Source organism: Pocillopora damicornis, chromosome 8 (genome assembly GCF_964200805.1).
Source record: "Pocillopora damicornis chromosome 8, jaPocDami1.2, whole genome shotgun sequence".
Taxonomy (NCBI): Eukaryota; Metazoa; Cnidaria; class Anthozoa; order Scleractinia; family Pocilloporidae; genus Pocillopora; species Pocillopora damicornis.
The window spans coordinates 6,989,898-7,014,871 of NC_142677.1; the positions used below are offsets into that span (position 1 = coordinate 6,989,898).

Sequence of the window (24,974 nt, forward strand, 5' to 3'; positions counted from 1 at the left end):
CGTGTACAGTAAACATTGAACGATCAAAACTGCATATTAGAATTTTGTGCGTGTTTGTGTACTCAAACGAAGTTTTCCATTAGTCAAATAAGAGAAGCTGTAAAAATTATTTTTAAGTTTTTAAGTGACGGTGTGTTAGTGATGTGTGCTGCCCGAGGGCCCATTTTTTATTATGTAGAGTAGAACTTTGATGCGGCGGTCACTTATTAATGAGTGGCTAAAAGCTATGGAGGATGAAAAACATATTGATTACAATTTTCTTGAGAGTGTTCCATATGTTAATGGTAAAACACTGGTACAATATAATTGCATAAGAGATCTTGCACCTTTCTGTGGACATTTTAACTCATCATTTGTTTGAGTGGGATGACCTCTTTATTATTTTTAATGGGTTGTGATGGAAAAATGATCACGGAATGAACCAGCCATTTTGGCTCTGTTCTCTAGGCAGGACATGTGTGTACATTCAGATGATGGCTGTTCTTTTGACAAGTTCTGAATTGTGGTTTAAAAAGCACTAAGAGCATTTTACTTCAGCCAGGTTGAAGATAAAGAGATGCATGTATGCTTCCAAGCTATTTTCATGTTAGCAGTGAAATTGTTGGAGTTACTGTTTTGCCAAAACCTTTCATGATGTCAGGGAAAATTAGAAACATATTTTGACGTGGCAGCTGTTTCCCTTAATGTTTTATTTTCCTGGACAGTAACACTAAATTAGATTTACAAAAGGGTGAAATATTTTGAGCACAGAACACCTGGAAAAGTTGGTTCCAGTGGTAATGAATTAGGGATGTTCACGAACCATTGTAAAAGTTGCTGAGGATTGTTTGCTTATTTTCATCTGATAATTTTCAAGCTTTTTATTTTCAATATCCACTCATCTTCAGTGGATACGTTTCTTTTTACATGATGAGAAGCTGTGCAAAGAAATCTACATGCACATGAAATTATATCACTCCATTAGAGAGGCCTTGCAAAATTTTGAAGCACTTTCACAACAGAGAACTCCTTCTAGTAAAAGTGAAAGGGAAGCCTCAAAGTTATACTGCACTGTTTGTTTGTTTTTGTTGGGGTCTATTTTAGGTAAATTCTTCACTGGTGACCAAAGCACAAGATTTCAGTTTCCTGTCCAATGCCTCAGTGAGGTATAATACTAACTTATGGACTGCTTGTTTTGTATTTTTCCAGGTGTTTGATAACTATGCTGTTACAGTTATGATTGGTGGTGAGCCATATACATTAGGATTGTTTGACACAGCAGGTCAGTAACTCAGTAGTGTTCTTGTCAAACTACAAATGAAGCAAAACTTTCATTTGTTTAACAACCAGAAATGCAATTTATTTGAGTGATGTAATGCTTAAACTAAGTTTAGTCAAGTTGGTAAACCAACAGAAATCTTCAGTTACTTCTTTGTTTTCAACATAGTTATTTTTGCAACTGTGTTTGTGTTGAGAAGAGTTGTTGTGAGAAGCCTGTAGGCAGCAAAAACCTGCTGGTTGTCAAACCATTTTGCTCTGGCCTCTTTGTGGTTTGTGTTCAAAGACACAAAAAAGTATTTTTCTACTGATTCTAACATTGATGCCTAGTTGAAAAAAAGTTACTCAAATCTGTGGCAGACTGTTGGAAATCACATCATGGAGAGTTTCAAATTTTTCAACAGAACCCTCTCCCTGACCACTTAGGAGGGCATGTTGCTCTTAACACATCATGCTATCTAATTCAAAATCAAGTTTAATTCTATGCACCCCCCTACTTAGTTCAAATCATAATCCATCAGATTTTCCAATAATAACCCTGGTTAACCTTGGTTTATGAAGGAGGGACAGGTGGTAACTGTGCTCATGTGCTGTGTAATTACTACATGAGTGGGTTTTGCCACCTGTCGTGTCTAGCCACATGCTCTTGACATCTGGTGGGTTGGAACCAGTAGGCCTACTTGTATGTGATTGTTTTAGTAAAGTTTTTTCTTTGTGGTTGACAAAACGTTGATGTCTTTGTGGAGATTATATAGCTTCCTCTCAAAGTGCAGACGTAATTGATGGTCACAAAAGATTCAGACAACATTTTAGGAGTCTTTGCATAAACTTGCCAATTTTTCTGATAATTTTGCCAAGCTAACTTTCTTTCCCACAAGACTGTCCCACAACTATTTAAAAACCAAATCGGCAATGACCTCCAATTTCCCTTAACTTAATGCTCAGCATTGATAACTCTTCATTTCTTTGTCTTGAATAGGTCAAGAAGATTATGATAGGCTGAGGCCGTTATCCTACCCTCAGACAGACGTCTTTCTTGTGTGTTTTTCTGTAGTGTCACCTTCTTCATTTGAAAATGTTAAAGAAAAGGTCAGTGATATTGTTGTGTAGGAGGCAGACACTTTTCAGGCAGTAATCAGTGGAATTTCCTTGTTATGTTTGCAGTACTTCTTATAACCACCTAAAATTGCATGCAGTTCTTAAAAATTCAACATGTTAAAGGATTGCTTTAACGCTTCAAAAATTTAATTTGCCTGTTGTGCTCAGTAAACTGTAATGTTTGTTGGTTAGTGACTTACTCAGTGGATAGCTCTGTCTAGCTTTTGTACTTCTAGGCTTTGGACTGGTTAAAGTTTTGTCACTCTCATTGGTCAATTTATTGGGTATCTGGTTTTATTGTGGCTATATGCCTGAGTAGCATCTCCCTTTTGAATCCTTTAACCCTTGATCTGCATAGCATTGGTAAACCTTTATCTTATTGATGTTTTTATTTCTGTTTTAGTGGGTACCAGAGATTACTCATCACTGTCCAAAGACTCCTTTTCTTCTTGTTGGTACACAAGTTGACTTGCGGGATGATGCAGGAACAATAGAAAAATTATCTAAGAACAAGCAGAAACCCATAACAGTGGAGGGTGCAGAAAAGTTATCAAGAGAGCTTAGAGCAGTGAAATATGTGGAGTGCTCTGCATTAACGCAAAAAGGCTTGAAAAATGTGTTTGATGAGGCAATCTTAGCTGCCTTAGAACCTCCTGAGCAACCCAAGAAGAAAAAGTGTATTTTACTTTGAGAGAAAAATTGTGAAATTGGGACAGAAAACTTGTTAATGATCTTGATTCAGATGGACAAGATTTTGATTGTCCATACACAAGAGACAATACTTGTTCAGAACTGAAATTCTTGAAGTGTGGATAGAGTCTATTAAACAGAACAAAATAGCTGTATAGGGTTCTCCTAGCAAACAATTAAAGACGAACGGAATATGCTTTGTTTGCCAGAAATGTTTAGAGTAAGGTGAGAGAAGAATGGCTACTATGGCATGACCTCAATTTTTCACAAGGGCTACTGGTTCCTTGATGGAATCTTTTGTTCAACTTCATTTAAATCTGCTTAACTGTTGATATAATAATATTTTATGCTGCTGATAAATAGTGATAACATGTCATTCTTAAGTAAGGACATAATTTTTTGTGGTCTTGTGGTTGGAAAGGATGAATGAAATCAGACAACCAGGGTACTATGTGAAAACCTTTAAAACATTCATAAAAGTTTATTCGGCTTTTTGCGCTATATGTACTTCTACAAGTAGGAAGAATTTGCAGAATCTCTTGCAAGGTCCATTAATTGTTACTTTCTGATCAATAGTTAGTTGTTGACTAATTTCTGAAATGAGTTTGGTTCTCTTGCTGTTGCCCTATTGTAGGGCAATTTTCAGCTGGGTGTCAAAAGTTCGTCCAAAATATAATGCTACTGGTCTGAAAAAATTTAGCAACCTCCTTAAGCAGTCAAGCCAAGACTAATAACCTGTTACCAATCTTTTACTTAGAGTTTTCAACAGCTGAATGTGATGTCGATCTTTGTTATGATTTCCCATCATGATTACTTTGGTTTTGGTTTTTATGACATTTGGTGGAAATGTGTACCATCATGAGATAAGAACTAGTAATTCTATATAACGTTTTTGTCTATAAAGGAGATCCTTTAATAATGCAATTAATGCTGCACTTTTGGAAATATTTGAGCAATGTTCCTAGTTATTGTGAAATATATTATTTTGACTTCTGACACATTGGAACTAGTGCAGTATGGTGTGATTTTCCTGATTAATTTAACAGTAAAAAGATTAGATTGTGAGCTTATGCCTTCTCTCAGAGAGAATGATTTAGAGTCTGCATCAAGCATAATTTGTTTTGTTAGAATTGCTACAAAGATTCTTAATACACAAAGAAAGCTACTTCCTTGTATTTCATACTTTTCTTTCTCCTTGAGGTCTGCAAGTGTAACTCTACTGCAATGAGAAGAAATTTGTCTTGCACAACTGAGTGTCCTTGTTAATTTATTGTCTTTGTACAGAGTCTATGTGTACAGAGATGATGTATTTCTGTTGTCAAGGGATATATATCATTAAGGATGATTGTCCTGTGGAAGAGTCTGAATTATCACTTCAATTTTCCTTTTACCCCTTACCATGAGCATTCATACTCTCCACAATGTATTCTTAACAGTTCCTATGGTACTTATGGTGACAAGGAGTATTTGTTTCATGATCAGGAGCTTAAATTGGTGATCATTTCCTTTATTCTTATGACCCTAACTTTTAATTCAAGGGTGAAAATGTAAGGATAAGCCAGGAGCCAGACACCCTTAAGCTCGATGGTTAATGGATTAGTGAGGACTTGTGTAAACTCTGATCACTACTGAACTACATTCCACAGTACTTCCAGCCTTTTTTAAAATTCTTATTTATGACCAATGAACTTTAGAGGAAATTTGAACCATTCAACATTATTCTAGTTGGAGTTGTAAGACCCAACAAACACTAAGATTGAAGCTCAAGGGTGTAGTGTTTAACTTAAATGCTGTTGTGGTTGCATCATGTAAACACTGCTTGGATCCAACTGGAGAAGGGAATTTTTAAGTGCTCTAATGGAATGAGATGGGATTGATAGTATGATGTTTAGTGGAGTTGAGGATAATCCTATTTCCTTAAAAGGATTTTCCAATCAATAAATCTGGTTTTTGATGAACATGGGAATAATACAAAGTTTTTCCCTGAAGAGCCGTATTGTCGAGTCTCAAGGCAGCTGCGATGATGCTTTGGTAGTAAGGGGAAAGGGTTAGCTCGTTGTTTGGGCGAGTTGGGGGTATGTAGGGATAGTTATGTGTCAGGCACAAGATAAAGAGAGGAGTCGTTTAGTTTGAGGTTATTCGGAAGTGAAAAAGTGAGGCTCTTGTCATGGAGTGTAGGAACTAGTCCCTATCAGCTGCATGTCTGCACGAAGACTGCTGGTGCAGTGGCACTTGCAGGGGCTGAAAAGACTCATGGGAGCAATGACAAAGCAATTTTAGTCATGCGCATTGACATTTTTTCCGCCATATTTTAGAACGAGAAGGTAGCTTTTGGTCGAAAATGCCGGATTATTTAGGAAAAGATCAAAGAAAAACCAAGAATGACGATGACAAAGAGGAGAAACCAATTCAAGGTACGTATTTCGTAGTACAATGAAACATTAAATGAAAGAAATCAAGTAAAAAGTGTGTTTCAGACAAAGTATATTCGTGAACTTTTTTTGTCATTCTTTTCTTCAGCACTCGATGAAGGAGATATCGAAATTCTAAAGACTTATGTAAGTTTTACAACTTATTACTATTATAGGAATTTATCCTGTTAAAACATAATTAAAGCAAATACAGGAAAACGAGATGAATTCCACAAGGCCTTGAAGTTTGAGTTAAGATCGATGTTTGCATGTGACCTTACGAATGTAAAGTGGGTCCGATGTATAATTAGAGTGAAAATTACCTTGGTCTTGGGGAGAAAAGAGATCGGGGCAGGAATAAAATGAATCATCAGAACCACTGAAGTTTCAAGAGGCTTGTTGAATTCGAAGCCCTAGCTCTGCTAAAAAAATTTTGAGTCTGTGATGAAGATTTGACAAGTACCAACTCTTAAAGTACCAGGAATTCTATGCTAGGTAGGCTATGAAGGGGAAATATGTCTCAAATAACAGCCATATTGAGGATATTTAGGGGGAAAGAGGAAAGAAACATGGTGATGTTTTATCTATAGTTTAGTAACTGGTTAGATCTCAACAATTAAATTCATTTACCATGTATGAGAGGGATAAACGCTGACAAATTGAGACACCATTTAAGGTGATTTCCACCTCAAATCCTCCGTTAACCAATTTGATGTTCCATTAAAGACCCACAAAGGATGAGAAAGGAAAGGAAAAAAAATGAGATTTAGTAAATTATAGGATGTTAAATGAATTATCATCAACTTACTTTATTTTACAGGGTGCTGGATTGTACAGCAGGTCAATAAAAAAGGTTGAAGAGGGTATACAAGGAACATTAAAGAAAGTCAATGAATTGACAGGTAACGTAATCGCAATTATAATATCCAAAATTTATGCAGTAATGACAATAGGTGTATTTGATACTCTGTCATTTTGGTATCACAACCACTCTTGTGCCATGAAAACTTTGTCATTCCTTTCTATGTCATGTCACCTTTGTGACGTTGAAAGGAATGACAAAGATCAATCCAAACCAGTTGTAAAACATTCAAATCTCTCAAATAATTCAGAGCAACATATGGTAGTCTGCTGCCTTTCCATAAATTTAGCAAATTCAAAAAGCCACCAAACTCTTCTACAAAAAAAGTATCTTTTTGCATCAGCACTCAAAATCCACATGGCATCAATAGATGCTTTTCATTCCATTTACTTATTCTTATGTTTTCCATGGTATCATGTTTCCACAAATAGCATACCTCTGTTATTCAGTATGTAAACCACACAACCCTGCAATTCCTCTGTGCACTCTGACAAAAGGCTCATGCTCTAAATCTCAGCTTCAGAAATTCTTTACAAAGGCAAATTCACATTATCTACACAGTTGAAAAAACCAAATTAAACATGAACTAGATAGGTTCAAGAAAAAAAATGGGGTAAATTTTTAAAGAAACTGTGGTGCTGTGTCAGTGGGAGAGTATGACAGGGTAATCTATTAATATGAGCTGCATTGATAAAGTGAATTGGCCTCCTTGAGGAGTTAAAAAGCTGATGTTTTGAGGATTAGCCCTTTGTCAGAGTAATGATGAAGCTCTGACAAAGGGCCAATGCTTTAGACATCAGCTTTTAAACTCTTTACGGTTGCCAATTTACATTATCAACTTATTTGATAACACTAGGTTTACAAGAAAGTTGCTGTGTTTGTGACATGATCATAATGATGGTTGTTTGCTTCATGGTTTTGATTCATGTTTAGATGAAACAAAGTGTCTGTGGACCATGCAGTTTTAGTCAGGTTTTTTTTCAATAATGGTATGGTGTGTTGATGGAATACTAGCCTTACATGTAGTTACTTATGTTGCACAGGTATTAAAGAATCTGATACTGGCCTTGCTCCTCCTGCTTTGTGGGATTTGGCAGCAGATAAACAAACTCTCCAAGGAGAACAACCCTTGCAGGTACATTATATCATCTGAAAACTGTAATCCAAATTTCAAAGGAATCACAGTTTCAGTTCTTCTCATGCGTGCTATGATTAAGAACTGAGCAATTAAATATCAGAAGATTCTGGGTGTCTTGATCAGATGTTCAGTTTTTCCTGTGTTCAAGTTTGTTTCTCTGTACCATGTATCCTACCTGATTATGTTAAAAGTAAATGCTTTTTAAGTTAGATACTTTGTAACATGATAACATGTTTTTGAGCTTTTTATTTTATGCTTAATAGCTCTTATGATTAGATATTTGTTAAATATTTTTGTTCCTTATGCACTGATATCTTGACTCATTATTACTGTTTTGTCTGATCAGGTTGCAAGATGTACAAAGATAATCAATGCAGATACAGATGATGCCAAATATGTGATTAATGTCAAACAGTTTGCCAAGTTTGTCGTTGATCTAGGTGATCAAGTTGCTCCCACAGATATTGAAGAAGGAATGAGAGTTGGGTATGAATATTAAAAAGAATTGATTGATGTGTATAGTTGTCAATATTGTAAGTAGATTAATTCACTTTAACCTTTTAATTCTCATAAGTGACCAGAACTGAATTTCTCCTCAAACATCAATACAATATCAAGCAGACAAGTGATGAGAATAAAGAAAAATATCAATTAGGGGATTAAAAGTTGATTCAATACCACATTCTCCAAACTAACATCAAGAGAACTGTATGGCAGAGAGTAAGGAGAATTACTAATGAAATCTTGAGAGTTAAAGGGTTAAGCTTCAGACAGACATACATCCTGCTTAAAGTAAAGCATTGCTCAATATGGCAACACAAATTGCTCCCATTTGAAATACCTTCTATACAATGTATTCCTTTCCTGGTGATAAAATTCACTTCCATAGTAACTCTTATTATGGCCTAAAATGACTTGAAATTCTTGAAAATTCTTTTACCTGTGGTGATCAAAATAAGGGAGAACACTGTTCTTGTTTTCCAGTATATTTTGAGATTTTGAAATCAGACAATTATTGTCATTTTTGACTATATTTCGCAAATGTTCTCTTGTGATTAAATCTTCCAAATTTTCTCTACTTCCTTGTAATAAAGTTGCTTCCTTTTAATAAAGTTGTGCTCCATGTAGCTTTTTCTGAATTGTCACTTTTACTCTCATTTCAGGGTTGACAGGAACAAGTACCAAATTCACATACCTCTGCCACCAAAGATCGACCCAACAGTGACTATGATGCAGGTAATAATCTTGTGCTGTTAGCAATAAGAAAGATTTTACTTGGCAGGTTAACTCCAGAAAAGACTCTAAACTCCAAGACTTCATTATTTGTTCTTCTTTGTAGGTTGAAGAGAAGCCAGATGTGACTTACTCAGATGTGGGAGGGTGCAAAGAACAGATTGAAAAGCTTAGAGAAGTTGTAGAAACTCCACTTCTGCATGTAAGGGATTTTATTTGTTTCTCCACATGTACTAGTATTCATTACACTTGGTTTTACTAATTGTAGCTGGCTCAATACAGGTAGCACTCTAAAAATATAACCTTTTTGTCTACCATTGCATGTAGAAAAATGTTTTGTCAACAAAATCTCAGGAAAAATTCATATAATGTGGTTGGTATTGAGCTGTAGGTTGTGTCATGATGCAGTATTTCACAGTTTGTGTTCTGCAGCCTTTCCCATGAACTAATATATTATTTCATGCAACCACTTTATGATCTTAGGTTGCCAAATGGTGTCCATGGATGAATTTGAGTTAAATGCCCTTTGGCAGGTTTCTATTACTGAAGAAACAACCTCCTTGTTCTGATTTATTTAATTATCTTAAGTGATGAATGAGTCCCACAAGCAATACACAGACATCTTTACACCAACTCTAATAGACTAAATTAGCAGGCAAAGCCTGAGCAATGTCCTGATAGCTGGTTACAACTGTAAAAAGCATAATTACATGGAAATATACGTAAATAATGTTCCATGACATCAAGAGAATGTTTGTATAAACAAAACAACATGGCTGGCTCCTTTCTGAGCTGTTCAGTGGTACTAAGGCCTGGACGGGTTGCTGTACCCAAGTAAAGCAGTTAACTCTTCATTTACCATTTATGTTTTCTATAGTTACTGATGGATTTTCTTTCTTTCTTTAGCCTGAACGGTTTGTTAATCTAGGTATTGAACCACCCAAAGGGGTTCTCTTGTTTGGTCCTCCTGGAACAGGGAAAACATTGTGTGCCAGGGCTGTGGCCAACAGGACTGATGCTTGTTTTATCAGAGTAATTGGATCAGAACTGGTACAGAAATATGTGGGAGAGGTTTGTGATAATCTCTGTGAATTTTTTTTAGGATTTCACTTTTTAGACATTTTTTCTTGTTTCTTTTCTGTGCTTTTGTTATCTTCACTCAAAGTAAGGCTTTGTGTTTTGTAGGGAGCAAGAATGGTGCGTGAGCTGTTTGAAATGGCAAGAACTAAGAAAGCATGCATTATTTTCTTTGATGAAATTGATGCTATTGGAGGTAATTTCTTTTTCATCTTTTCTGAAGAATGTGCAATTCAGTGTGAGGGTAAAGCAGTTTATTCAGTCAAAATGTTGGAGAGTCCACAACTTTTTTAAAGCGAAGACATGATTAGTAAATTCTTACTAACAAGATTGTAACTGATTTCACTTGTAGGAGGGGATGTAGACAAATACTTCATAAAATATCTTTAAAATTATTTTTGGAACAATATTATCAATATTTGAATTGAACCAAAGAAATTTTGAGACCTTCCCAAGAGAATTGAATTAGGAGACTTGGCTTTCTGATTTGGAGGGTTTAAGGGTTGGGGAATAGGTTCCAAGGATAGCATTTTTTTTGTGTAAATTATGTATTACTAGTTCATGAACAATTTTTTAATTTTGGGGATTTCCCTTTACTCATTCCCCTTTGATAATTTGTGTTATTTTTCATTCCTCTCTGCTAGGAACTCGTTTTGATGATGGTGCTGGTGGTGATAATGAGGTTCAACGAACAATGTTGGAGCTTATAAACCAGCTGGATGGATTTGATCCCAGAGGAAACATCAAAGTTCTCATGGCAACAAATCGGTAATAACAATGGGAAATCACATAATTTTGAAATGCATTCTAAGTTTGGCTCATAGAGTTAGTTGTTTACAGCTTTCCATATGTGTTAAATGCAGTTATTTTATTCCCTTCCAGACCTGACACACTTGATCCTGCTTTAACCAGACCAGGAAGACTGGACAGAAAAATAGAGTTTAGTCTTCCAGATTTAGAGGTACACTCATTTAAATTAATTTTATATGTTCTTCCTTATTCTAAGCATGGCAGGGTAAGAGATTTTCAAACCCATAGATAAATCCTTTTACCTGTTGATTTTTTCAAGAATTCCAAAAGATTTTGGTCAGTAAGAAGAGGAACTGTAGGCTGTAAATTGAACTGATTATCTCCTGAAAAGGAGGACACTGCATGTTTACTTTGCCAAGATGAGGTGTGTTGATGATATAGGAGCCTGGATACAAGTCCCCTGTGCTCTCTTCATGTCGTGCTCGTTTTTCAGACACCCATGAGACTAGGACAAGTATGCCTGTAAGAGAAATGGAGCATTTTCGTGAAGTTTCTGAATTTTTTTCCAGGGACGAGCTCATATATTTAAAATCCACGCCCGATCCATGAGTGTAGAGCGTGACATTCGCTATGAATTACTGGCAAGATTGTGCCCAAATACCACAGGTCAGTCACATTTTGATGTTATTGTCTCATTGCAAGACGAGTTGTGGGTAGATTCCAAGCTACATTAGTGTCATATATTTAGCGTTTGTTAACATTGTTGTCTGATTTCCAGGTGCTGAAATTCGCAGTGTTTGTACAGAAGCAGGCATGTTCGCAATTCGTTCAAGGAGAAAAGTACGTAAGAATGCTAAACTTTTGTTTTAGTCCCCGTCTCTATGGGCTTCCTTCTTCTTCTTTCTGACTTTATTCAACCGATACACAGCTCGTGCAAATACGGGTTAGTGCCTAACCATTAACACCTTAACATCAGTATGCCATTCACCATACTGTTCTCTACACATTTCCCAATAATAACAATAATAATTACGTTTGTATAGCGCAGACCTCTATATGGATATATTCAGTTGCGCTTCACAATACTGTCAAAGTAAAATTATGTTAAAAGTAACTAAAAACATAAGAAACTGTTTGAAGGCTAAATTAAAAAAAATTAGTTTTAACAGCAGTCTTGAAAGTGTCCAATGTCTTTATGTTGCGAATTGTCGAAGGTAATGCATTTCAAAGATAAAGTGTAGCTGATTGGAATGCACGATCGCCAACGGGTCTTAGTACTAGGTGACTCGGGTAACAAAGATTTGTTTGACCTGCTAGAGTGCCGGATTGCAATTTGATCCTAATTAATTCAATTAAATAATTAGGAGCTGAACCATGTAAACACTTAAATGTCAAAAGTAGAATCTTAAACTTTATACGGTAACTAATCGAGAGTCAATGAAAGTGAAAAAGCATTGGTGTAGCGTGACAGAATCTTGGTGTTCCCGTGACCAACCGAGCTGCGACAATCTATATTCGTTGGAGTTTCATGATATGTGAATTCGGGAGGCTATATAGTAGACTGTTACAATAATCTACTCTACTGGTTAAAAAGCATGAACTAATGATTCGGTGACTAGACGACTTACATATTTCCTAATTCTATGTATAGAAAGCAGATGAGCAAGTTTTGTAAATATGACTTGGCATACTCATTTCCGAGTCAAACCAGGTTCTTAGGTTTCGAACTTCACATGTTGGAACAATTTGGAAGCCGCTAACTGATAAGATACTGATGTTACTGACTTTCTGAAGTTGTTGTCACGTTCCAATCCTAGGTGCTGACAAAGAGAATTAATTTTACAATCATTAGTTTCTTTAGGTTGTGATCATTTCCTTTATTATCGTGACCTTAGTGTTTGTTGCACGAGTGTCATTGTAGGGAGAAATTAGATTTTAGTCACTTTTAGGTTTTAAAGGGTTCATTGGAGCATATCGTACCTCTAACAACTCGGCCAATGAGATAAAATGAATGGAGATAGGGAAACTATAGGTGATTCTGATACCATTCTCCACTTTTTATTAACGATTTGTTATTGACAGGTTGCTACAGAAAAGGATTTCCTCGAGGCTGTGAATAAAGTCATCAAGGCTTACGCCAAGTTCAGTGCCACACCACGCTATATGACTTACAATTAGAAAAAAAGGAAAACTGAGAAGAAACCAGCTAAAAAAATTTACATCAATGTTAGTCTCTAGTGAAGATATTAGCCGATTTCTCTCTCTCCACTCAGTGGAGCATTTTTGCAAACTGAATGTCATGTAGAGCTTTGTAAAGTTTATGTTTTGTTGTAAGGAGCTAGGAGAATTGTATATGTCACGCTCACTGTATGCGTTTGGTAAATAAAATGCAAATGAACCATATAAAATGACGACTTATTTGGAATCTTTTAGTGGCAATGCGTTTTGATAGAGATTCTATAGGTTGCTTGATTTCTATAACAAGTTGAGTGGCTCTGATAGTTGTATCTAATTCAAGAAAAGAAAAGTTCAGCAATGGAAACAAATTCAAGGAGGGATTAAGTATCAGTGTAAACCAACCCAGCTTTGAAATTTCAATAGGGAACTTGTATTATCACTCCCACAATTTAATCTTTTATGAGTGATACCAAATAGGACCATAAACTGCTCTTTTTCTTGATTACAATGTAAGTGCAATCGGTACTAGCGCGATGCGCACATGTGCGCCATCTTGAATTATGAAATAACTGAGAAATCTTTTAAAAGCAATCGTTTGGCTTTTCTATCAGTTTACTTGCGTAATACCCACTCGAGGTGTTATTACACCAGTAAACCGATAGAAAGTGCTGTCTATTGCTCAGTTGATAGGGGCTTTAAATGTAACAGTATTACGTTGACGTTAATATTATAATATTAATAATATTTTAAGAAGATTCTTTCTAAAGAGACCAGCAGTTGCCCCCTTGATAAGACTGCAAGCTCTTGGAGTGAAAAAAGATTAAATAGTTCCGTAACAAAACAAAGGAAGAAGAGAACCCTTTTAAAGGGATCGATTCTTCAGCGATCAGCAGCATTTGTCAATAAGGGATATAAAACGAAAGCGGAAATTTCGATTCAAGCAGAGACTGTCTTGAGCCCGGAACGCGATTGTTCATGAAATATGGAACTGGCATTCACGGCATTCACGATCGCCTGCATCTCACACGAGCAGAGATTCTGATTAATTTTAATAATAGACGACAATGTCTTGAGAAGGGTGTTTTCGTGAAAGTCTCGCGATCCGGTTATCCGGCATTCCACAAGAAGTCCAAGTCCAGAGTCTACCCTTGCAGTAAAATCAGGTGTGGCCGCGGGCAGTTCTAGTGTCAGATTACTGGGTCCGAGCGTTGTCACAGGAAGCAAAATTGCCCTTATTTGTCGAAATTTTAGTAAGCTCTAATTTGGTTAATGGAATCTTTTATTAGCCGTACGCATATCCTAACAGAATAGCTCCTCTATGGTTTCTATGCTGTGAGAGATCTTTCAAAATACTTTGAAATCTCGTCTTACACCATAATTTATCGTGGCAGGCGGTTCGAAGTAAGAAAGCATCATGGCTTCCCTTCTAATTCTTTCTTTCCCGTGATATTCCGTCGTGGATGCAAGTGTGATGGTAAGGCGAACTTAATTTTTTCTGTTTGATCATTTAAATTTCACTGATGATTTTGTTTCCGTCAAGTTATGTCTACGGCTTGCGGGCGTTTGGTTTTAAAAGCACGCATCATCTAATGAGTTTGATTTGCTCGGACATGTTCAAATGATATAAATGTAGAAGTCAAAACTTACTTAATGATAAATTGTCAATTATGATTATTGCTATTATAGATGTAATGGAGAGGGCACTTAACGACCTTTTAACTCAGACTGGAGGAGTAATCGGGTCAATCAGAGACGAACAGCTGAATTTTGGGAAAGATATTTTTATTACCCCACACACTATTCCAAAATAAAATCTCGGTCCTAAAGGCCAACTGTTGTCTTGTTATATATTATGCATGCAGTTCTTGGGTGAAACAAAACAAAGTATGTGTTTATTTGGAAATCTTAGCTAATTTTATTTCCTGATCATACAGTGCTGAAATTTCACCCTTATTATTGTTCATATGGAAAATTTATGCTGCATTACTGAGATAGATGAGGCACAAGCTTTCTCTTTTTAGCTAAAGTCCAGTTTGCAGAGTATGGCAATACTAAACAAGATTTCATGCATGCAAAGATGACTCTGCAGGGTGAAATGTATGTTAAGGAAGGAAAACGTGAGGTGTGTATCTGCCTTACTCTGCAAACAGGGTTAGGGGTAGACTTAATCACCAGCTGCAGTCTGGGAAAATAAGCCTGTGCTCTTAGCCTTGAGAGACAGAAATCAAGCTTACACTTGATTGTTGTATGTGAAATCTTCTCTAAATTTTGCTGAGATCTTGGTTATAGAATATTAGATCCTGTTAGCTTTGTAGTGCACCATCTAATTGGGAAACATTAAAATTTGAGCTGAGATTCCGGAAACCAAACCAACCAGTTTTAGCAAGCTGATATAACAGGACCCTTTGGCTGAGTTACAACCTGGAATTTAGTAGTTAAGTATAATTGCTCAGTTAATTATAGAGATGCACACACTCTGATTGGTCAAAAATTACATCATGTCTTGCTGTAGTCACTTGGCAAAAAGTGATTATAGCAGGAGCACTAAATTTCAAAATGACTGACTTGCATTTTGTCACTGTTTTTGAGGAAGTGATAAACATAATAGAAGAAAAGAAGATGCTAGAAGATTTGCAGAAAACTTTGTCTTTGGGATCAATCAACAATATTCACTCCACCTCTGACAAATAGTTGTTTAACAACATAACTTGCAATGTCATTGCATAAATTTGCACCAATGATAAAAATCTTCAGTTCAGTGTCAGTTTCTTAGCAACTGTGCACCAACCTCCCTCCCTAATCCAAAGTTGGCCCTTACTTGTTATCAATCGGCTGTTATTGGTTTAGGAGAGGGGTTTGTGCACAATTGCTGAAATAATGGCATCAATCCCAAATTTCTAGGCTCGTCAACTTTACGAATATTTGAAAAGGCAGTGAGCATAACTTTGGTACCATCCTAAGTCATTTAGCTTATAGTAACAGAAGCATATGACTCAGAGGTGACTATAATACAAGCCTCTGATAATAATTTTACAGCTTTTTTTTAATGTCATGGGAAAATTTGTTAAGGATTAGTGTCTTCCTTTACCCTTTAACTCCCAGATGTGATTATCATGTAATTTCTCCTTACAAAATTGATATGTTATCCAGCCAACTAGTAATGAGAATAATCAAACCTATCAGGTGGAAGTTGATAGCTTGATCCAACACCAACTTCTTGAAACTAATTCGCAAAGAAATTTTTGTAGCAGCTAGAGGGGAGAATTAACAATCACATCTTGGAATTTGAAGAACAGGATAGCCAAGGGTAGAATTTGCACTCCTTGGCCTGGCTTTTAGAGTTTTATGTGGCCTCCATCATAATAATAATAATAATAATAATAATAATGATGATAATAATAATAATAGCTCAATAATGTACGTTTCAAGCCTAATGTATTTTATAAGATTTAGTAGACCTGAGCTAGAAGCCAAGAAAGAAAAAAACCGTCCCATATTGAGACACATGTAATCCTCTTAAGAAAATTGTACATAATGGATAGTTAAATGTTAAATTTCTCAGCAAGTAAATAGTTTGGTGTTTGAATCAGAACTGTTCCAAAGTCAAAACTTTATGCTAACCTAGAGGAAAAGACTGGCTGGGCCCTTCCATTCCTTTAATGATTTCTACTTGGTTGAACATGTTTTTCTGTTGGCTCACAAGAAGAGGAGAGTGTATTGCTAATTCTTTACTCAGTTAACCTGGCATAGATTGATTCACTACATATGTCCCACAAATTCAAACTATCATTTGTCAAATATTGACAAGGGGTAATGGGGGGGATTGGTTGTAAGGGGTGTGGTCAAAAAGGTGGTTAATATTGTCCCTTTTTTTTATTGAAAGCAAACTGTGACAAAAGAGAAAAAAAGCAACATGCAGCAAAGATCAGTCATTGGTTTCCACTCAGTGACCTCTGTCTGCATGGGGTGGCTGTTTCTGTTGATAGAGCAGTACTGTTTAATTTTTCATCCATAACACTTCATCCCTCTCCAGCAACAAATATTCAATCCTGTAACCTGAGGGTAGCTCTTTGTGCAGTGAGTTTTAACATTATGCAGTGTAGGAGACTATTTAATTTTTTTTAAATTTCAACTTTCTCTTACAACAGTATTTTACTGTTTTTCAACAAACTCTTCATATGGAAAATCCCAGTCATAACATAAATAGGATAATGATCACCTGTTCACCAAAATGAAGGTGACTATTTGTTTTAGTTAAAACACAGAGATAATGTAGTACATAAAGATGATTTGAACTCATTCATTCCTGCAATTATTACAATGTATTGTTGGGGGGGGGGGGGAAGGGAATAAATCCTGCACAAGTTGCTTGAAGGCAAGTTGTGAAGGATATTTGGAGTTTGAGTTCCCAATCAGAGCGCATCTTCAACGGTACCTACTGATGTAATATACACTTATTACTGTTATCTTGCCCCTTGCAGTCTGCCACTTCATCATTCCATATCCCCATCCCACCCACCCCCCCCCCCTCTTTCAACATCAAAATACTTCATCACAGACATTCAAGAGTAAATGGGGTTAAGGTATGGGTTTTAAAAAAAATAATCATTTTTCTAATGATTTTTTTCTTGTTTTGAAGGTGGAACTTGTGGAAGGAAGTAGAACTTCACAATGAGAACAGTCAAATGTGTGATAGTCGGAGACGAAGATGTGGACAAGAGAGAGTTGTTCTTACAGTACACTGCCTTGTTAAATGCCGAGGCGGAAACAGCCAGCGCGATTGAAGAAGATGGATCTAACAATGACGTTAGCAGGATGGAGGGCAAAGAGCAGCAAGAAGTCTTCGTAGACGGAGATAAAGATGTAGAGGGCGAGGACGGTTCTAACAAAAGTCATCCGCATTTTCAAGTGATTCACCTCAGCTCCGAGAAAGAGAGTATAGCAAGCGTGGAATCTCTCCAGGACTCCATCGACCATTGGTCAGGCGTGGTTACCGTGTTTGGCAAGCATTACCTATTAGATCTTCGCGATGCTCATTGCGAAAACGCCTATGATAATATTAGACCGGATATGTACTCTGACACGGACGTTTTTCTGGTTTGTTTCTCAGTCGTTCGCTCCATCTCGTGGGAGAACGCTCTGGACAAATGGATTCCTGAAATTCAAAAGCACTGCCCTGTGATTCCTTTCATATTAGTCGGCACTCAGACGGAATGGAGAGAACTCTGGGACGAGAGAGACGCGTCAAAGAAACCGGTTTCTCCTGTCACAGGAGCCGGTTATGCGCAGCAGGTAGGAGCAGTGAAGTATTTAGAGTTTTCAACAGGAGATTATGAAGTCAGAGAGGTTTTCAACGCAGCTGTGCTGATCAGTGTTATGGATAAAGTGACGTTGTCTACATTTCATCCAGATTTTGACAAAGAGGGATCGAACTTGATTCATCGCGCTGCAAAACGCAATCATGTTCCTTCCCTGGAAACCGTTGTCGATTTTATCGATGTGAACACCAAAGACAAAGCGTTTCACACTCCGATAGACGTGGCGATAAAAGAAAACAGCTTAGATGCAGTGCGCTTTCTTCTCGAGAGCGGCTGTGAGTTTCCTAACCCACCAGACCCTTGGAGAAAGCGTTGCGAGTTCTGGCTTAGTGACGAGGATGAAGATTCGGAACATGTCGTGAACAGCAATATCACCGAGTTCACCCGACAAGTGACGTTTTTTTACACCACCGCATCGCACCGCCCACTCGCAAAGATCCTTTTCATTGGTCAGAATGGAACGGAAGTGGCAAACTTTGTGAACGAGACCGTACCCATGCTTCCGGTGAGGTCACTGACTATTTTAAATTCAGAAGGTCCATGTCTGTTCGACTTCTCGCAGATCCAGTCTTGCTTCGAGTCTCTAACGATAACAAATTGCGATTTCGGCTCTGCGGAGCTACCAGGGACCCTATACTCAGTAGTGAGTGTGAAAAGCTTGTGTGTTGTCAAATGTGGCGTATCGCGTCTGTCTGAACAACTAGGAGAGCTCAAAAGTCTGCAACGTTTGCGGTTAAGTGGCAACAAGATTAGGAAACTCCCTGACACGATTTCCAGGCTGCAGAAGTTAAAGTTTGTACATTGTGATCGGAATGCACTCGACAACTTGCCAGACACACTTGGATGCTTAGGCTCGCTGGAAAGTCTGGACTTGACCAGTAACAAACTGGAGAAATTGTCTGCGTCGATTGGCCTACTGACCAGGCTGCGAAATCTCGGAATTACAAGAAATCGTCTAAAATTCCCACCGGTTCACATTCTAAACAAAGGAACTGAAAGCATTTTGGAGTTCCTGAGTGGATTCTTGGACGATCCTGTGTCTAACAACCAAATTAAGATGATTGTTGTCGGAGGAAATGGCGTTGGTAAGACTTCACTTGTGAAGGGTCTGAGTCATACTAAAGATTGGCGAATAAGCGGGGTCGGTCCGACCACTACGACTGACGGAATCGAAATATCTTCCATGAATCTTATGGATTGCAGATTAAAAGTGTTTGATTTGGGAGGAGACGAAGCCATGCTCAGCTCGCATCACTTTTTCTTGTCAGAGAACACTCTTTATCAGGTCGTTTTTGACATGAGCGCTTACACGGTCACCAAGACCTCGTGTTCAGTTTACCAGCTCGGAAGAGTAGAACTTTGGCTTCAAATCATCTTCTCGAGAGCTCCAAACTCTCACGTGATGCTTGTTGGTACCCACGCCGATGACCCGAAACTCACCGAAGATATCCGAGTACGCATTCGTCAAGACATCGAGAATCTGTTGAGCAAGTATCGTCGCGAGCACAGACGCCAATTTGAGGGAGAAGCTGTGCCTCATTGCGGTCTTTGCGAGGCGACCCTTGTCTGTGAGGGCTCTTCTACTGGCTCCTTATTCTATGTCCAGGAACAAACTGTCCCTCATGTTCCTGGACCTGTTCCAGCTCCGTGTATCCCACATGTTGTGGGTTATTATGAAGTCAGCTGCCATGGCCAGTTTCCCAAACAGCTCCTCAGCTCTAAAAATCGGAGCATGCAGAAGTTCACAGTAGGCGTGGGTTCTAGCGCGTCTATACTCCTCAACACAAAGGTCAGTTCCCGAATCCCGCAGAAGTGCTTGTACGTGCGGGACAGAATACAGGAAATGTGCAACGCAGAGAATGAATTGAAGAACTGGCCGCTTCTAACCTACGACAGACTTCGAGAGATCGCGAATGGCTGTGGAGTAAAACAAGACTTCAAACTCAAGGCACTGATGACGTACTTTCATTCTCAAGGAGAAATCCTCTGGTACGAAGATATGCCGGATATTGGCGATGTGATCTTCATCGATCCTCTCTGGCTGTCCAAACAGATGTGTCTCCTCGTCGGGTCACCTTCGGGCGCGAGTTCGGGTTTGGACGGAATATTACGAATCGACAACCTGGCGAAAACCTGGCCTGATGTCCCTGAAGGACAACGCTTTGCGATGTTGACTTTGTTCAGAAATTTAGGATTGTGCTTTCCATTGTCGGAAACTGAGGAACTGGTTCCCTTCCAGTTACCGATCGGGAAAGCAGACGAGGACGCGTGGCCGAAGAGGCCTTCGGATGGCCAACGTCAGATCAGCTGTGAGTTCCATTTCAGCTTCCTTCCTCCGACCTTTTTCAGCGATTTGACGATTGCCATTAACCGAAGGAAACTGCCGAACAACTTTGAGGTAGAACCCACGTTCTTTCGCTTCCATATGGTGTTCGCAACGACATTGTTGGCCAGCATGGGTTGCTCCCTCCACTGTAAAGAGATGCACCCTTTAGCAGAAAATCTGGAGGTACATCGGGTTAGTGTTGAGGGTGTACCATTCGAGCAAAAGTTGAAAGTGATTATACGCGGTCCATCTCCCTGCTGTGTGCTTCCAGATGTGAGAGCTGCGATCAAAACAGTGGTTGATACGCGGTATCCTGGGATACGCTATGTCAGGCAGATCGTTTGCACCGCGTGTGAACTCGCTGGTTTCAAGAATCCTGCGCTGTTGAGCGAACTTGTCAAAGATGGTTGTAACTATTGTTCGTGGGGGCACGATCTCAGTACAGAGGCTGCTGTAATTCGTGGAGACATTCCTCTAGTCTCACTTCCTTCTGAACTACCAGCGAAGGGCGAGGTCAGACTCGGGGTATTTTTCGACGAGGCAGGCAGGATTCTGGACGACTGCTACTGTCCAAGACTCCCGGCGGTGTTCCCGATAGGCTTTCAAAGCCCGGCCTTCAAGAAGCGGCTTCGGGTCAACTCACCCATAAAAGATGGCTATTCTGTGCATTTCCTGTGCGAATGTCCCGGATACTGGCATTTTACGGAGGGGCCAGGCTTCCGAATCCCAGACATCCGAGCGTTCCTGGACGTTTTTGGAGCACGTGCGTGCAAGCTTTTGAAACTCGCTTTTATGCTACGAGATGACGACGCCCCCGACGGATCTGACCAGGGACATGTTCCGGTCAAGATTATCTTGGGCGAGGCAAAACTACGTCACGTTCTCGTCACGGACATCCAGGACTTGTTAGAGCACTACTTTGTGGAATTTCCCGAACTGAAGAACAGCTACATGGGTTTCATGCAGGAAGACTTAGAATTTGTGCAGAGTTATGAAGGGCTAAGCCGCAGAAAGATGTGCAAACTGTTGGAGATCTCGCCTGATTGGTGGAGACTGGGACCATTGGTCTGTACATACAACAACAGGACCAATGAACATCTCTGGTTGTGTGAGAAGCATGCAGCGTAAAGAAGTGAGCGAAAGGATTTCATAGGAAACGTTCAAACTGTTCTTTTTTGGGGGGAATTTGACTGACCTGTTTAAGGTAAATTATCGATCCGGTAAAGTTGGATCTGATTGACATCGACGAGAAAAGTTTTAATTAGTTTAGGTTAGTTTTAATCAGAGTATAGTCATGATATTCTCTTAGATAACCTTTGGATGAAGAGTTCTCTTACCTTTACAAAATTAATAGTGGCACATATGTGAGATAAAAATTGAATGGGGGGGGGGGGGTGGGTGGGGCGCACACTGCGGAGAGTGAAAAAGAAGTGCGATAATGATCACGTACTTATCAATAACAATCCCTCCGTATTTTTTTCGCGTTTCAAATTTTAAATTTATGAGAAGAAAATGAAAGGGATACTCGATACTTCGTAACGATCGGATATTACACGCACTCTTTTTCTCTCTCTCGGCGTGGTACCTGAAATGCATAAATTAGAATAATTATTCAGACTTTGCCATTAAAAAACACCAAGATTTGGGACATACAACGCTCATGTACAGTTTAAGTTGCTTAGCAACACCAGTGTGCTACCTTACCGTGCTCCAAAAGGGAGACTTGTGAGAATGATCCGTTTTCGAACTCTTTCTGTCGTCAAATTTATAAGAATGCCAACCTTTATACTGCAATTATTTGGCGTCTTGTGATGGTTGCCGATGAATTCGCATAGAAGAGCTGGTGTAAGTGAAGTTTTAAAAAATATTCATTGAAAATCGCACGAAAATTTCAGACTCAAGATGCCAGAGTCACTATTTTTGTAAAAAGGTTACAGTTTTGTGGAAAATTAAATTTATTTTCATATAGGTGTTATCCTGTTTATCACCGCATAACATAGGATTTTTAGAAGGAATTTGCATCCAAAAAAATATGTTCTTTAATTTTTTAAAATTTTTTTTGTCTGTATCTTCTTATAAACCACGTGACAGAAGACTCGTGGCATCCATTTATATTTCCACAATTAATAGGGAACATGTTTTCATCAATGCATTATCCCTAACAAACTTCAAAAAAAATGAAACATTTTATTTCCCTGGGGGGACTTTCGACAGACCCTCTCTTGAAACTTTTGCCATCATCTCCGGCAACTGGTTTTTATTGTTCCCTTTTCTCATTGAGATTTAACATAACTTTCCTTCTTTCCTTCCCTTATCTTCCTCTCCCTCCCCCGTCCCCGCTCTCCCTGAGAACGATTTTTATAGCCTCAAGTTTATTTTTTCCTCAAATTGATTTAACTTTTTACATCCTTACATTAGTATGACTATTCTCCACACTCCTCTGCACAATTTCCTGTGGTATTAATTATAGGAAAATTTATCAAACAATTAAGAGCTTACATCTTTTCTTAGTGATCGTTTCCTTTATTCTCATAACCTTAATGTTTGATTCAGAGGTGATCCTGTAACGAGAAATTTTATGGAAGTCACTTATATGAATAAATCTATCGCATGCCGCTGGTGTTACTGAAACTTGGTGAGGATGACTCTTTTAGTTTATATGATAATCAGGAGAATAAAGTTTTTGATTTTTTTGGCGTGTTTTTTTACAGGACGGAGTATCACTCCACTTCTCCTTTATTTGGAGAAAAAAAAATGCCCACATTTGCCGTCTCTTAATAATCAAAAGATGTTTGAGCGTCTTTCTTTTCATCTCATGTCTCCGAGGTGCGTCATTAATAGCAGTCATTTGTTGGAAGCTGGTGATATTTACACTTTGATCAAATGGCCATCTAACTAACACTCAAACTTCACAGTTTAATTTCTCTCAGCTTTCAATGAATGGTCATAAATCTGTTTATGTACACCCAAGGGTAATGATAACTCCCCTGCGGCACGATCATGCCTCATTAGCAAAGCTTTACACCTAAGTATACCGTTACCCGGGAATCCTGGAAACTTACTGCTTTCCATAGTGAACAGAAGACAAAATGAGAATGCTAAGTCAAAGCTCTATTGAACTTATATCACGAGTCGATGTCAACGAGGTCGAGGTCATTCGCCTTTTGGGATCAGGTGGGTTTGGTTCTGTCTTCAAAGCTATGCACAAGAACTGCAAGGTTGCCATGAAGAGGTTTCACACCAACACTCGCAACAAAAAAGCGGCGATGCAAAGCTTCGAGGCTGAAGTGCACCACGAAGTCTTGTCTCTGAAACATCCAAACATTGTGCGAGTATTGGGAACCAACGCAGCACGCAGCCTTGAAGAACAACCGTTTATAATCATGGAGTTTGTCAGTTCAAGAAACTTGCAACATGTGCTGGACGACGCAGATGAAAAAGTCGATTTTAAACGGCGCGTCACATTTGCATACGAGGTGGCGCTTGCCTTGGAATATGTGCATGACAATAACATCGCACATCTCGACCTAAAACCCGCCAACGTTCTTATAGCTCCGGATGGTAGCTGTAAACTCGCCGATTTTGGATGCTGTCAGATCATCCAAGAACGGCCCAATACACCGTCACGATCGTATCTCACCGGAACATATGCCTACCGGGCTCCCGAACTCCTGAAGGGGGAAAGTCCCACCTTCAAAGCTGACGTTTTTTCCCTAGGAATCTGCTTGTGGCAGTTTTGGACCCGTGAAATTCCGTACAAGCTACAAAATCATCAGATTGTGATCTTCCGAGTTGTTGCCTGTAATCTGCGTCCGGAGATCCCCGAGGGAAATGACGTAGACAACCGGTACAGGGAGCTGATGACGTCATCATGGAATGGCAATCCCGAGGAAAGGCCCTCTATGACCGCGGTCGTAAACTTGCTTAAGTGTTTGATTCCTTGAGACTTGAATGACTCTGATATCAAAGATTAAATTGAAAGTATATATATATTTTAATTTTATTGAAGAGTGCTGGTCACACGCACGTAAAGTTTGTTTTATATAATGTAGATTAAATACAAATGATCGGGTATATAACTGTAGTATATAAAGAAGTTTATATTAAAATGCAAAGCGGAGAGTTGTTTATTTAAGAGATATTTTACTATATTGAGATATATAATTACTTGTTAGTAGGAAAAGACAGATTTATTATGTGTATTATTCGTTAATGTAATTTTGAATCATTATCACGCCATTTAAAAATGCATCGTTTCATTTTATACGAACCTTTGATGCATTTAATTACACACAATTCGCAACTTCTAGCCTTTTTTTAACAACAACAAGACAAAAATCTTGAAAAATGGGCCGAGGGCCAGAATAAAAGGCTTTACCTTAATCTCTGCGACAATTTCTCGTTTTTCTTTTCATAATTCTTTTTATTTTATATCGAAGGTAATAACGGATTGGTAAGCTTAAAGATTCTATACGCGATTACGTGGAGATTGTGACCACCTTGTTGGATGAATTGTTTTTCCGGTTTCTCTCAATCGGGCCAACTCATTTTCGCTCTCGTCGAAACATTTTCGGGTTTAAAGTATCCAAAGGTCGACAAATGTGAAGCCTGTGGAAAAGAATCTTTGTGCGTACCA

The 24,974-nt window shown here is 38.4% G+C and overlaps 4 protein-coding genes across 4 annotated transcripts in view; all 4 read left to right on the forward strand.

The window, feature by feature from the left end:
• Positions 1-4,294, forward strand: part of LOC113666114 (cell division control protein 42 homolog) — a 5,574-nt gene extending 1,280 nt beyond the window's left edge. The window contains exons 3-5 of the mRNA XM_027181873.2: positions 1,189-1,261; positions 2,237-2,346; positions 2,759-4,294. Of these exons, the coding sequence (XP_027037674.1) occupies positions 1,189-1,261; positions 2,237-2,346; positions 2,759-3,046 (471 nt within the window). The 3' untranslated portion in view covers positions 3,047-4,294. The remainder of the gene's footprint in view (positions 1-1,188; positions 1,262-2,236; positions 2,347-2,758) is intronic.
• A 1,014-nt stretch (positions 4,295-5,308) lies between these two features.
• On the forward strand, positions 5,309-12,924 carry LOC113666122 (26S proteasome regulatory subunit 7). Its single transcript, XM_027181880.2, has 14 exons — positions 5,309-5,459; positions 5,566-5,603; positions 6,277-6,358; positions 7,362-7,453; positions 7,803-7,942; positions 8,620-8,692; positions 8,796-8,891; positions 9,596-9,760; positions 9,875-9,962; positions 10,411-10,534; positions 10,649-10,727; positions 11,086-11,182; positions 11,295-11,356; positions 12,599-12,924. The coding sequence occupies exons 1-14, from the start codon at positions 5,387-5,389 to the stop codon at positions 12,692-12,694; spliced, it is 1,305 nt and encodes a 434-aa protein (XP_027037681.1). The 5' UTR covers positions 5,309-5,386; the 3' UTR covers positions 12,695-12,924.
• Positions 12,925-13,882: 958 nt separating this feature from the next.
• On the forward strand, positions 13,883-23,032 carry LOC113666123 (uncharacterized). Its single transcript, XM_027181881.2, has 2 exons — positions 13,883-14,168; positions 17,334-23,032. Exon 2 carries the CDS (start codon positions 17,366-17,368, stop codon positions 21,464-21,466), a length of 4,101 nt encoding a protein of 1,366 aa, XP_027037682.2. The 5' UTR covers positions 13,883-14,168; positions 17,334-17,365; the 3' UTR covers positions 21,467-23,032.
• Positions 23,033-23,168: 136 nt separating this feature from the next.
• On the forward strand, positions 23,169-24,721 carry LOC113666125 (serine/threonine-protein kinase mos). Its single transcript, XM_027181883.2, has one exon. It carries the CDS (start codon positions 23,428-23,430, stop codon positions 24,280-24,282), a length of 855 nt encoding a protein of 284 aa, XP_027037684.2. The 5' UTR covers positions 23,169-23,427; the 3' UTR covers positions 24,283-24,721.
• The last annotated feature ends 253 nt before the right edge of the window (positions 24,722-24,974 follow it).